General features: G+C 43.3%; 1 protein-coding gene across 4 annotated transcripts in view; it reads right to left on the reverse strand.

Moving 5' to 3' along the window:
- Nucleotides 1-1,392: 1,392 nt before the first annotated feature.
- Nucleotides 1,393-15,357, reverse strand: part of mob2a (MOB kinase activator 2a) — a 54,643-nt gene continuing 40,678 nt past the window's right edge. For all 4 annotated transcript variants that reach the window (XM_061772479.1, XM_061772478.1, XM_061772477.1 and 1 more), the window contains exons 2-5: nt 11,777-11,937; nt 8,988-9,081; nt 3,805-3,929; nt 1,393-3,208 (exon numbers count right to left, since the gene is read on the reverse strand). In XM_061772479.1, coding sequence (XP_061628463.1) covers nt 2,880-3,208; nt 3,805-3,929; nt 8,988-9,081; nt 11,777-11,937 — 709 coding nt within the window. In that variant the 3' untranslated portion in view covers nt 1,393-2,879. The remainder of the gene's footprint in view (nt 3,209-3,804; nt 3,930-8,987; nt 9,082-11,776; nt 11,938-15,357) is intronic.

Raw genomic sequence — 15,357 nt, forward strand, 5'->3', positions numbered from 1 at the left:
AGAGGGATTGCAGGAAGCGGAGTGGACTGTACTTATTGTATTAGCAATCATGGCGATGAGCAGTAGTCGTGCTATTGGCACTACGAAATCAACCGTACCAGATGTAAAAGGGCATTGCTGCTGTTAGCTGAACTTCTGGAAGCACTTCTTGTGACACAACACAAAGACAGACATCGCAACTGAAAAGCAAACACGTGCAGTAACTTTTTAACTTTAGTTGTCTCACTGGAAACCACGTTAAAGCGGAGTACCAGATAATTGGGCAACGCTATAGATGAATTGGAAGCGCTCTAAACGGCTTCCCAGCCGCCCTCATTAGGGGGGCTGGATTGGATTTCATAGTTCCAAGAATTCCCACTCACATTTCACTGCATCACGTGCAACCGCATGGACCCGGCAATCGTGATTGTAAGTCTCCAGCTTGAATGTGTCCTGCAAATATTTGAAAAAAAATAAAGGACAACTCTTTATAAAACTTGGGGGTCAAAGATAAACCTGTTTTTTGAAGACCTAAATGTCCAACTTCACTATGCTATTGTCTCCCTACATCATGTGGAAAGTGACTCAATTCCAACACAAAAACTATAGCTTGCGATGAAAGGTCCGATAATCGGACGGCTCTGGAGGAACATCGAGTGGCGTGGCGCGTTTTACGAGTGATTTTCCCTCTCAATCTGCTCAGTTGAGACCGATAAGCACAAACGCTATTGCCGTTCGTCATTACTGAAAGTAAATCCTTGTGTCGGGTCAACACCGATTTCGGCGAGACCATGATTGTGCTGTAAAAGGGAACATCGGCCTACATTCGGGCAGCATGGTGCCACGGGGCCCGTGGCAAAACGCTCCCAATTGGGCCTTGCGTCCCGATTTGAACCGTGATACTTGACTGTGTTACGTACGAACGCAGCCATACGAGATACGTTTGAATTCAAGATTCTTTTCGAGACGAGCAACCTTCTTGTTTTGACTCTGCATTTTCAAACAAATTGTTAAGCTTTTCGTCCGGCATAATCACTGAAGTTTTACCTCGACCGGAATAAAAGCAGCGGGCAATCGAGGTTTGTACGGCCGGCAGGTTCTACGCGGGCCGCGACTTTTCTTTCCTCTCAACGCCAGGCTTAAATGTCCAGTAGAATTGTTCTTATAGTCCGGTTTGTTCCCTTTGAGAAACACAATGCTTGTTTCATTAAGGTGACGATCTTGTGATGCAAGTGTTGAGTGAATGTCATGATTTGTTTTAAGATTTTATCAAGCCAGTTTCAGTTGCTTTTAAGGCAACTCTGAATTTAATACATGCAAAAAAGTGCTCCTTTGCGGCTGTAACTGCACGAACTTAGGATGCAGGTGCAACACAAAACATTTTTTCTCAAATATCAATCAAGAGCCAACAGATTAGAACGGCATTTCTCTTTTATTAGATTATAATCAGCAGAGCTTGAAATATTAAATTGCTTTTAACTTAGTTAATAATTAAAATACATAAAAACAAGAGCCAGAACTGAAGAACCCTGCAAAAAAGAAAAAAATAAATTATAAAAAGGGACAAATATAAACTCAATCCTCCTCCACATAGAGGCTGTCTGACAGAAGTTCAAGCAGATGTTCTCTTTTCTATGTGGAATAACTATTGTCATTATCTCCAAACTAATTTGACTTTCATAGTCTCTTTAAAAGCAAATTTTAAAAAGGGAGGTGAAAAACTAAAAAACAACAAAATAAGAAGAACGGAGATTTGCAGCTCGCCGCCAGCATGCTCCGCATCCCCCCTCTTCACCCTTTTTTCCATGTTGGTTTTTGTGGGACTGCGGACACGACGTCCCGTGTTTGTCCATCTGTCCTGCTGCTGGGGCAGGTGTGTGTGTGTGTGTGTGTGCGCGCGCGCGTTGCGTGGAGGGAGGAGGCGTGCTACACTGAACACTAACAAAAAACCACTGCAATTCACCCACCAGTCTGTTAAAGTATCACCATTTCTCTGATCAGATTAAATATCTAATATACAATCTTTATATTTTCTTCTGTTTCCGTGTTTCTGCATTTTCATCTTTGCTGCCCTCTAGAGGTAAGTAGGCTACATGACGTTTGTTGGGGGCCAGGCCGTCAATGTGTAGGTCATGTGGAGTTTGGCAAACTAAAGGGCCAAAGAAAAAAAAAAAAAAAGAGAGAGAGGGGGGGGGGAGAGGAGAGAAAAAAAAAAAGCCTCTCTGGCAGCAGTGACATACTTTCTCTCAGGTCCTGAGTAGGCGGTGCCTTCAATCAACCCCCGCATAAACAACCCAACCAGGGATTGGCTAATATTACCCACCGTGCCACTCTCAGGACCAGCGTGGCAATTGGGGCTGTCGGAGGAGGCCGGCAGAGACGTCTGTCGCCGTTCGCCGCACAATGTACTGTACCGCCCCCTTGTGTACGGGATGTGTGCTAGCGAGAGGGTAAAGAAGAGGGCCGATAACCACGCTGCAACGCCCCCCCCCCACACGCACACCTTTAACCCAACAACAGCAAAATAGAATCAAATAACTTTCCGACAAAAAGTAAAAGTGAAATGAAACAAAACAAATTAAACGCAGCCTTAGTTTTTTTGTCCTGGTTTACATGGCAGAGAAGATGGGAGGCATGTTTTTTCGTTTCGATCCCTGGGAGGAACGTTCACGCCAATTCCTGCTGGCGTTATAAACCCCTGGCTAAAACCCACCCCCCTAAACCCTGCCAATCGCCCCTCCCCTCTCCGACTGGTTGGTTGGTGCTGCAGAGAAATACACAAGAGTAGCGGAAGGTCTCTAAAGTCCTGCTGACACACCGTGGAAAGCGGCCAGGCCGTCTTTCCTCCATCTTATCCTCGATCAACTCCGGGAGGGCCGGCGCCACAGCGGCGCCTCCGCTCATCTCTCCGTCATGTGGTTTTGTGAGGACGGGGAGGGGGACGAGGTCGGGGAGGACGGGGCCGGCACGGCCAACGGCGGCGGCGGCGGCGGGGCCGGGGTGCACAGGATTTCGGACAGGTCGTCCATGATACAGGTCTCCTTTGGGTCAACCAGGTTGAATTCCCTTACAAAAACGATGAAATGTGCATAGAGAGTGTTCAAGTGGCCCTGCAGGTCCAGTGCCACCGTCTCTTTAAAGTGCGCCCAGTAGAGGTGAGCCAGCACGTGGAACAGATACCGGCAGATCTTCTTCACCAACGTGTCAAAGGAGTTGGGGAATTCTTTCCCTGCGGGAAGATGGAGATGATTAGGAGGTGGCCTAACCTTGCTGAAGCCCACACCCAATCTGCCTGGAACTCAAAGAAAAGAACGCAATATAGTTTGACTTCTTGCTTTGTTTAGTGGCGAAACACAACAGAGGCAGCAGGGGGCAGCAGCACAACATTTCTTGCTACATTACTGGAGCGGTTCCCAAACTGGACTTGAGGCGCCCAAGGCGCATAATACAATACACATCAAGAAAATCTCATAGCACACCACCAAACAAAAAGGATACAGACACTAGTGGGGAAAAAAAAAAATGTACATCGTCAGTGTGAAATCCGTCCTGCGTCGTTAAACACAAAGATCTTCAACAGCTCTGTTTCTATTTGTTTATTTTTTCTAGTTTTTATGGCAGTCACGCTGACAGGTGGGATACAAAGGTCAATTGTACCTTCTACCATGCACTTGACTATACATTGCCGGCACACACGGCCAAAGATACACTCTTTTTAAGAAATAAAGAAAGAAATGCTTCTCAGCGCAAATCAGTGAACTTGAAATTGGATCATTTCGAATGTGCTTGGGAACCACTTACTTGAGCAGTGGAAGGGACACTTACCATATTTCGTAGGAAAGGTTTCCTCATCTGTCACCAGTTTCTGACAAAGACTCATAACAAAGTCAACATATTGTGGCGCAGTGCACTTTGTCTTCTTTCCCTTCTCGTCCTGCCAGTAGTATATTCTGGGGAACAGACAAAAGAAGGAGAGGGGGGAACCTTTACACGCATTTCAAAATACTGGACAGTGAGGAAGAACAAAGTGTAAATGAGGTATTCATGAATCATGGAAATGTTTCCTTCAAAATATTTGAGGAAGGAGCAGCTGTTGACAGACAAATGTCTCTTGCGTCACACTCAGTATTTCATTGAGATTCCAGAAGAAACAAGTCGAGCGACCTCAGGAGATGTTCATCCGCTGCCGTATATTGCCGCATTCAGGGAAAACCCGACCGAGTACGCCAGTTATGTCCGACTCGGAGCATTGCGTCAAACTCTAAGATGGACGACGGACACAACGGTTGACTCAAACAGACCCTTACCAACATAAGATCACTGTACATATGCATACATCACAATGTACTATATACAGGTACATCTCTATAGGTTAGAATATGGTAGAAAATGTATTTCAGTAGTCATACATGATATAGATTCATTAAACAAGAAAATACTTTTCAGAGGGCAAATTCCAGCCTAATGTGGTTATAAGTGGTGGATCAATATATGTATCGATCAAATTGTTTGATACAGCGGTCAGGGTTTGGTACACACTAAATGACGTATTGCGCGTATCAATTCATCTCAACCTCCGCCAACGAGGAGGTGTGCTAAACGACGCCGCCTTACGCCTCGTTGTCGACCGCAGAGCCGCGATGCGCCTCCTCCGCATTCATTCTGCCAAAGGAAAGGGCCGATCGGAAACTCACCCTGAGACAAAAGCGAACGCGCCATTGCAACATGGCTAGTTCCACCAACCCTCCTCAGATCCAAAATCCTCCATTGTCTTCCAAACCTGCCGTTTGGAACTACTTTGGTTTTTGTGTCACGCATGTCCCAGATGTCGTGGACAAAAGTACAACGGTCGGTATGTTGCAAGTTTCAAACAATCGGTGGAAATACAACAAACGTTTATGACAACATCACCCCAATGAGAAAATAAGTGGCAGACAAAAACAAGGAGCAATGTCCTACAAACTTGACCTGACGTATTTGTTCAAATTCAAATGGGGCAAAATAAATTGACCGGGCGATTGCTACTTTCATCGCTGTCGATGCGCGACCCTTTTTCTAACTTGGGGACAACACCGGGCTTCATAACAAGCTGCGGCGTGGACACTCGAGCTTAAGATTCCTTCGAGAACCTCGCTGCTGCTGCTGCTCTGACCTCAGATGGCTGGATGTCGAGAGCTCCACGCAACTACTTGACAGTCACACTGCTGATGATTGAAGCAGAGGTCTCACAGAAGCTGTGGAGAGTTTAGCATTCAAACAAACAATTTGACATATCTAACATACACATTTTAAATGTACAACAACATTTATGAACAAAAATATGGAATTGAGCCAATTTGGACACGGGAGGATTCGGCCCAACGCCCCAGCGACATGATTAATCGACTAATTGCAAAAATAATTGGTGACGAGTGGAAAATAAAATAATCGCTTGCGGCAGCCTTAATGTTGAGCTGAACTCAAATATGAATTTAATGTAGAGTACAATTAAGTACAGTAAAACATGGCGTCCGCCTTGCTCGATTGCACACGAAATGGGTTTAACCAAGTCTTAAATGGTTGCGCTCCCATCTCAGCTCATGGAAACATTTCCATCCCAAAATAGTTTTGAGCCGTCTTTGGGCAGGAGCACTGACACCGACAAAAGACAAGTGGGCAGGGGTCGGTTGGTCACGTAATGAACAGGATGGAATCGGACGAAGACAAACTCGCATCGCTCGAACAAATTGTGTTTTGTTCTTCTAATGAGCGAGAAGACACAAAAACAATTTATGAACCTCCCCTATTGTCTTTTGTCCCATTTCATTATTGAAGTCAATTAAGTCAATTTACACTGCGTCGCACGTGTATGTCGTCACACTATTTACGAGGCTTCACATGATCAGGATTTTTGGGGGCGATCGGCGAGTTTAAAAAAAAAAAAAAAAAAAAAAAAAAATAACCGATCACAAGATGGAGGATTGTGTCTATTTAAATGACCTGTTTATTTACTGTATATAATTGTGTACTTAATTGCTCAAAAAAAAATTTGATTTACAATAAATGTATCTTTGTTCCTCTATTTATGCCAGTGAGGCATAGTGACAGACAGAACAAATGAATGGTCTTCTATTAGATGGCAGGAAGTAAATACAGGAATTAATGTATCCACTTTTTGTGACATTTTTCTTTGTTGGTGTGCCGTGAGATTTTTCAATTGTAAAATATGTTCCTCGGCGCCATAGAGGTTGGAAATGACTGCTCTGGTCAGATCGTGTATTCCAATCAGTCAGGTCAAGCCAACATTACATGACACAAATAATGGGCGCTCACTTATTTGAATTACATTTCTTTATTTGTAATTAAATGACTTCACCCACACTGAAACTTTAGAGCACGATTCGCCAGAACGGCGGCATGTTTCGGGCTGCCACTCGCTTGGCTAGGCTACTAAACGTTTTTGTTGCCCGCTTGCGAGGCGCATCGTATTCAAAGTACGGGAACATACCTCGAACGTCCTCCCCGGTCCTGAGCACCGGTTTCCCCCCCATTTTGTCCTCATGATATAGTCGGCACGATCCGCTCTTGTTGTCGTCGCCACGGTAACGAGTGTATCAGGGCGCATTTGAGTTGACAAGATAAAGCCCAATGATCGTCAAAATCAGGATGCAGTGGTATCGGAATACAAGATTTTATTGCAATGTTGAAAGAGCAAATTTGTCTTTTTTTTTTAAAAATAACTTGATTACAGGTCTACGTCAAAAGACACGCGACAAGGATAAAAATAAACGAGCTTTTGGATTCAAATATACTGTGCACGATGGCGACACGGAGTAAATGTCTTTTGCGGACAAAGTATGACAAAGCCGATCAGCATGAAACGCTAATTATCGGCCGATAAAATCGGTGTAAAGTCTACTATTTACACAGTCGCCACAGCTGTTGCAGTCCCACTTTTTCACCCTGCTGTGGACACACGCGCTAGATCAACGTTGCCGTCTCGACATAAAACATATCGATATTTCTCCCTCTACATCTGGTCGCAGCACTTTTGCCAACGTGTCGGAGAGCAGTGGGTAAGTAGCGGCTTAAGGTGACAGCAGCAGCAAAATGACTGTTGACTGAGAGACAAGCTCATCTTTCACAGTGAATGCCTCATTATATACAATGGGACTCAACAGTTTGCGCGTACATTTGTGTGTGGGTAATCTGGTTTTTCCAGCATGCAGAATACACAGGATGAACAAAGGGCTGCTCCTTAAGACAAGAGTGCACACCATTAAGTCTGTACCCCACCCTGACAGGGTAAACTAGTTCGATAAATACTTATAATTAGCCACAAACAGCCTTTCAGGGGACAATGACCTTTGAAAAGCGTCAACTGCCACACACGTATTAACGGCAAAATTTTTTCCTCGGTGAGAAATCTAGGCTCTCGAAAGTAATTTGTTTATTGTGCACCATTTCCTATGAGGAAAAATGTTACAGAACGTCACTCACTGATCATTGCCTTGATGGTAGCGAATATGCTGTGCCGAAGGGAGGACGAGCAGTGGATCGGTGAAGATGAGGTCAAAGCCGTGCTAATTGCTAAGCTATCGTTACAAGCAGTCGAAAACATTGGAATAAGCCATTTGTCTGGCTGGAACTGCGTTTCGCGGCGTTACCAACTTTGAACAACAAAACAACAGGCCAAACAATACGCGTTTAGAGATATCAATATGAAAATAATACACGTTCACTCAGGACGTCGCTTCTGGACCGGAAATGAATCACTGCACACGTTACTTCAGAATGTGGGCAGGTTAAAAGTATATTATTATTGTTATTATTTCACATTTTGTAATATAAGATCACATTTATTAGTCCCACAAGGGGGACATTTGCATTGTTTCAACAGCAATTGTGGATTTAGGAAACATAAATATGCAACATAAATAGCATGCAAGAGAAGACGCAATTACATTTCTTCTTCTTCTTAAATGTACTTCTTGTACCCGTACAGGAACTACACTGGCCATTGCCCATAATAGAAACCAAAACTATTGTCCATACATAAACTATCCAATTCAGTCTATCGGCAATGTCATTTGTTTGTTTGCAAAATAGAGTGCCGAGTTTTAAGTTCGACGTTTGAGATCTGATGAACCTGCTTTAACAGACTTGCACAGTTGTTGTTTTTTTCACATTTATTTTGTTACCAGGGTTGAAAACAGAATTGGCAAAGATGAATTAAGGCATAGACCGATATTTTTGATGCTGAAATGTCAAAATGCTCATCTACTGGTACCTTGAAGCAGGCTGCAACTGCATCCACCATTACAAGGTTGACGTAATAAAAATATGAAAATGACAACGACTGAAGCCATAATTTATTAACGATTATGACGGTTGCATGGAAATGTTCTCGACAAAACTTTGAAAATATGGAAATTCAGAAATTTGGACGAATTGTTCTTGAAGTGAATTTTTATAGGTTGGCAGCTCTGCGACAAGCAGAGTTATGGTAGAAATATAAGCCAATAATAAACTGACTTTTTTTATTGCACTGTAACAGCACATCTGTGCACCTTCTATAAAAGTGATGTGATAATGATGGAGGAGGAGCAGCTCTTACAAACAGAGCAGAATGGAGCCCCAGAGGTGCCCTACAGCTCCCTAAAGTCAACACAGGTAGAAAGCTGACTGCAATGCACGGACGGATGCTGCAGATTCAGACAGTCGAGCGGCCTCGGGCGTCTTTGTGACTCAGCAGCAAAGCAGATAGCGGGCAGAGAGTGGGACCTCAAAATACCAATCTCCTGAAAGTCACACCATTTCAAAACTGACCAAAATAACTCGTGTGTGACGTCACATGATGAAATGAGTGTTAAAAAATGGTTCTATTGTTTGAACATATTCATATTCGTTTGCTTCGTTTACACCTGTAAGCCTGTTAACAATGTTACACAGTTTTTATGTTGCAGACAATTCAATGAGAAAATTGTTGTTTAAACTGTAATGATTGACCTTTAAGGTCCATTACTCACGTGTTGCATGCCGTCATGGCTTGACAGCTGTCACCAGTGCAGAACTCTGAGATGGTGCTGTACTGTAAGTTGATAAGATTGAAGAATGTAGTTGCTGCAGGAACAAAAAAAAAAAAAAAAAAAGGAGGTCACATAATGCCAACATGCTGAGTCATCTCCTGCTCAAGATTATCTATCCTCTTATAATAATGCTTATTGACGTCACACCACGGAAGAGGCGTATTTGTTAATGATACGTCTTCTTGTGGACTGTCAAGTACGTTTCTCACATCAGTGAGTCACAGTCACAAGCAGCACTATTAGTCGGTATTAAAGTCATCCGCAAACCAAGTTTTACTGAAGTCTCAGGTGTGTGCAATACAAGAGATTGAAAAAAACATTAAAGACAGACTGTGGGAAAATGCTTTTTAATGTGCTGCCCAAAGTTCTCAACAGCGGGGAGGCCCAAAGCAGCGTTATCAGGTTGATTTATTTTAAGCCTACGCTCATATGTTGCCAGAAAAAGAATGTTTGCATTTGAACGACATCGATGATGACTCACAACACAAGGTAACACACGCTGTTTTCTTATTAAAGCTGCAACATTTAGGTTAACCACTGGTGAAGTATTTCATGTGAAGATGTACCTGCAGGGCTTCCACGGGTACCAAGAGTTACTTTCGAAGGCCCACTCATCTCACTCTAGTGTGGGAAAACTTTTTGTCATGTGACCGCTATGCAACGTGACTCTCTTATCTTGCCATAGAGTGTTAGTTACCGACATATAGACATTGAAATTCTGTAAATAAATACGGTTCCTGCCCAGCAAAAGTACTGGGAAATATTTGGAGAGTTAAGCCATGATTGTACGCAAAACAAAACAAAAAACTGAAGTAAGACGAAGATGAAACTATAGTAAATATCAATGGCTACAAGTCCAAACACAACTTTTATAACTTCCTGTCGATAAAATGCTAACATGTGATAACCTGTTCTAACATCCCATTTGTTTCCTTTTTTCCCTTCCCCTTTTGAGCAGCCCTTTACTGAAAACCTGAGAAAAACAGTTGGGGAGAGAAACCAAATTAAGTCTAGAGGAGGATCAATCAAGCACAGCCTGTTTGCAACAGTGTGCTTACACGATTCAGGAAATTATGCTCATAAAGACAAGTGTAAATTTAAGAAAAAGGGTAAACAGGACTGACAGTAAGAGATGGTGTTTAAAGGAATAGTTTTCCATGTTGTTGGGAACGGGCTAAATACTGTGCCATGTCTGGATTGTGTTAAAGGTTTGGGTCTGTGGTTGCTGCACCGCCAGCGGCTTCTGTTGGCTGACATTTTCACTTTCCACTCGTCTTTATTTCCAGGAAACCTCCTGTCTTGTTTTTTACCTGGCATGAGGAAGATATTTTACACAGCGATGTCAAGAGTTCCAGTTTGGCCATATTTTGTTAGCGCTACGTTAACATGGAGTTGGCCAGTAAGGGAGCGAGCAAGAAGGTATCACATGCCCTTGACACGCATGTAACGTGGCTTACGATTGCTGATACAAGGAATCACGCACTTCAGCACGACCACAGAACGGCGGCGATACAAAGTGAAGTTTTGTCACCAGATCATTATGTCCAATAATGTGTGGAGGTGTTTGTTTGGTAAATAAATATAGAATTCAAAAGCATACATGATCTGTGTACATGTAATACATTATCAATTTGTTTTCAAAATAACTCAAAAGGACTCAAAACTCAAAGTGTAGGACTTTCGACTTGACTCGGACTTGCCTGTCGAGAAGCTGGCTGAGACTTTCTGCCACCTCTGGTAGACAGTATTTAGCTATGGAAAAAAAAAATAGCTTTCTGCCTTCTGTGTTTTGTGTCGACATGTGACGATAAGCTTCGCAATTGGCATCCCTTCTCCGTCTTTCTTCTGTGAATTACTCATCGCTCCTCCATTTTTGACAACAATACTTGTCAGAAGTGTAGCTTATTCGCTGGCAATGATGAGTGACTTACGCTACGTTGACACCGGAAGCGAATCGTACTTTCACCGCCGCAGCTCGTCATCATCACAACTACCTCTTTTGGCAGTTTTATTTAACTGACAAAAGTCTTTCGGTCCGAAACTAAAAAAAATACACTTTAGGGTCATTTTCGGCCAAAACATTTCGGTCATCTAAATTACTGTGCAACAACAAAAATGATGGATCGCGCAGTGTGTTCATCGGAACAAAATGGGGAATAACGTGCGTTGGTGGTCACCGGTGCTCGGGACGTTCATTTAAAGCTTGCGTGAGGTACGTTCACGTACTTTTAATACGATACTGCTCACAAGCAGGCAACAAAACATTATGTAGCCTAGCAAGCTAGTGCTAGCACTAACGGTTGTAAGTGAACATGCAGGGGTTCTGAATCATGCTCTGTGAAGTCATTTCATTACAATAAAGTCATTTCATTTCTGTCATGTTGTAATGTTGTTTGACCTATCCATGGACTCTTTTTGCACAGCTGAAAGCATATAAATGTCCAAAATGTCTTGTTTTCTGAAACTAGAGTCTGGTTTAACACGCACAGTGGCTACGGAGAGTACTATGTTAGCACCTTAGCAACCTGCTGTTGTGATCACACGGGGCTCTGTATGCCATCCTGGTGCTGCAGGTGCATGATACCACCACATTATTGATTTTAGATCCATTCCAATCTAAAGTGACACGCTTTTTCTTTTTTTGCTGACCACGGACCGATTTCCGATCTCAAAGATTGGATTGGGACAGGCCTATATATCATATTCAAACACCAACCACCATCACTTACTGTTGCTGGCTAGCCATTCGTGGAGGTCTATCTCTCGGGGCAGCACCACCAGCTCCTTAAGGTCAAAATCCACCACTCGGATCTTTGTGAACTCCGGCTCTAGGTATTGCTTCTTCTCTTCGGCTGGAGGCTTCTTTCCATTTGGTTTTGTCTTCGACTTCCTGTCAGGCAGAAGCAGAGGAAAGCTCAGGATATTGCACTTTTATGCAGGTAAAGATGGGGAATGAATGCATGGAAATATGCAATCTAGCACCGTGGAATACGGCAAGTAAGGTAACAATAACATTTACAGTAATGCAAGGAAAAAAATGCAGTTGAAAGATCACATTATGCTAGATGATGGTCAAGAATCACCAAGTACTTGATAGAAGTAGCATCATTTAATTGGGAAATGCAATGCCAATGGAAAAAGGTCTCGAGTTCAGACACGCGGATTTAGAAAATTATAGTGAATCTACAAACAGTTTTGAATTGCTTATAGCAGTTGACAGATCCCAAGGCTCAAAGTGAGGGATGACATTTTGCAACAGTAGATTCACACCCACCACCATAGACTAAACCAAGAGGCCTGTCTGTACATGACCTTACACTCTGACCTCTAACCTAATGTCATGTCTGAAGCCGCAAACAGCCGTCCCCAGCGCCTTGTACTTCCATTGCTGGTTGTCGCAAGGACATGTCACATCACACTTTCTGTACTTCCTGAGCTACAACATACCAGAGTCCTCCTCCCGCTCTGTAGCAGTGCAGTGTTGGTGTACAAATTTAACAAAAATAAAATGTTCGTCATTTCTTTGCCTCCAACTTGGGGCAGGCCCATCTCCACCTGCACCTGATGCCTGCTTAAAGCTGTGCCACATTAATAGCGTCCTCCTCTTTAAGCACTCTCCTGGAAAAGAATTGACTAAAATCATTGTGTTTCACTTCATTTTTTACCATTACCAACTTCAAAGGCTAATCCCAAATGTATCCCGCGCCGCCTTATCCTCACAAGGGTCGCGAGCGTGCTGGAGCCTATCCCAGCCATCTTTGGGCGAGAGGCGGGGTACACCCTGAACTAGTCGCCAGCCAATCGCTGGGCACAATTTAAACAACCAACCAGTCGCGCACACATTCACACCTAAGGGCAATTTAGAGTCTTCAATCAACCTACCACGCATGTTTTTGGGATGTGGGAGGAAACCGAAGTGCCCGGAGAAAACCCACGCAGGCCCGTGGAGAACATGCAAACTCCACACAGGGGGGGCCAGGATTTGAACCCCGGTCCTCAGAACTGTGAGGCAGATGTGCTAACCAGTTGATCACCGTGCCCCCCCCCCCCCCCACCCTCCCCTAAATGTATCCTAACTTTGCTCGTTACTCAAAATGGCGTTTTTTTTTTTTTTTTGGAGTAACGTGTTACCAGCATCACTAGCCGCAGCTGACCTTGCGATGTGACTATTGTGCACACATACATCGCGATGATGTTCAAACAATATATTGTGCTGGCCTCGTAGCTTGCTCAAGAAAGTAATGCAGCAACTGTCAACCTTTATTGGACTCTCCTTAGCTTCTGGACCCTTTGTCACACACTCAGATCACCTGAGAGTCTACAGTTGGCAGCTCCTGCTTTTGGACACACACAAGCTCTTGTAATAGCACTCATGACACTGGATCATGGATTTTTTTTTTTTTTCTGCAGCCCCTCTCACTTTCACTCAAGCGCTGGACTTAAGTACTGCAGTATAGAAACAAGGCGGGAGGGCACTATAACCAAAATAGAGACATATTTACAAAGAAGAACAGAAAAAGTCAGTGAGAAAGAGGCCAGATGTAGTGAAACTAATGAGGAGGGGAGGCCAATCACCACGTGCACAGCTGATGTCCGTGGGAACTAGTAAACACTACTAAATCATGACAGCACTGCATAGCACAAGGTGTTGCGGCAAAAGGTATGCAAGTGCTCCTTAACGAAAGCATTGCCCTTCTTTCCATACTGGTAACCAACTTCTTGCTAGTTGGGTGGTAATTCATCTTTAGGGGTCAATATCTACTTTGGACATTGCATCTGTACTTATGCTAGTCAAAAAACAAAAAAAAAAAAAAAAAAGCAGATGACACCATGAAGGATTTACATTTTCTATTACTCTGTCCTTCCCATCTAAGTATTATGATTATTTTTGTTAAATGAATGGTCTTTCTCCCACCTCAGTCCTCATGACAAAAGCGCCTGTTGTGCTCGCCCAGCCTTGGGCCTCATTTTTTCATCTTTGTCTGCATCTCCTGGTCACAAACTGACAATCTGACCCGTTCACTTCTGATCTCACTCACCTTGTTTGAAAAGACCCTTATTTTGGTTATTTAGACCGCCATAGAGTGACTCTCTAACATGAACTTAGTATAAAAGTGTCAATTTCATTTATATTTAAAAAAAAAAAAAAAAAAAAACACTTTTTGCCATCTGAGTGTCCAGAAAAGGCCCCTCTGACAGTTACTGTTGTTTGAACCAGTTTTGTATCCCTTTTGTCCATATTTGGCATAGACCACCCCTTTCCTCTGATTGGTTGCCTCCGAGTAGACGACCCATTTGTAAGAGCAGATGTTTGTTATGTTGACAGAGCTGCTTCAGGAGCGGAAAGGGAAGACGGAGATCTTCGCTAGTTACGTAGATGAGCTCCAGAAATTCGAATGACCTGATTTCAGGTCTCTCACAGAAATGTTTACTGAGGCACCATCGAGATAATATTACATTTCAAATACTAGAAAAACTTGGTTTGGCAAAATAAGTCCCCGTTAAAATAATAGCCATGCCTCTCAAGACACATACCTTTTTTCTATTCTTGCTTCTTTTTCACCCCTAACTATACAAAGTAAGAGAAAACTAGTCAGTGGTACCAACAGTTTAATGGTTCTTGTGGCTTTGGAGTTTCATGTTTCATGCTGTGAAAGGGCTTAAAAGCAGAGCAAAGTGCTTCATCCACAGATAGCATCAGTCTCGCAACATTACAAAGGCTTTGCTAATAAGCTCCTCAGAAATCTTTGGCTCCTGAGAAAGGTTCAAGTTTGTTCTTTTGCCATCCCCCTCCACTCTTTTCCTTTAGAAAACATTATGTTCACCCAGCTATTTCCTGCCTCTTATTTCATAATTTCTCACACAAACACCTCCTCCCTGTCTAGCACGCATTTGTGTTGTCAGGGGAGGTGAATTTCTGGCGCTGTTAGTTTATTTTAGGATCAATAAAACCTCCTCAGTGCCAGAATTCCTCCCCTCATACATGCACGTCTGCCCTCGCTGAACACACAAGCTCGCCTGTTCTTGATAAGGCCGGTCTTTGCCATAAAAGGCAGCAGATGCCCATTTTGTCTCACCAGATCAAGGCAGGCCACAAGACCAAGACCAGGACTCGGCACTAGTGGAAAGGACTGCCACAGCCTGTTTGGCACCAAAACGGACCGGTCAAATCTCACAAATCAAGAAAACCTGGTTAGACCTGTATGGGGAAACTCATAAGAGCCATGCAAAGATCACATGTACAAATTTGATGTGGTACAGTTTTTTTAAAGAAAAGGTGGAGAAGGAAGCAGACATGCTAGGTGTTTAT

This window comes from Phyllopteryx taeniolatus, chromosome 5 (genome assembly GCF_024500385.1).
Source record: "Phyllopteryx taeniolatus isolate TA_2022b chromosome 5, UOR_Ptae_1.2, whole genome shotgun sequence".
NCBI classification, from domain to species: Eukaryota; Metazoa; Chordata; class Actinopteri; order Syngnathiformes; family Syngnathidae; genus Phyllopteryx; species Phyllopteryx taeniolatus.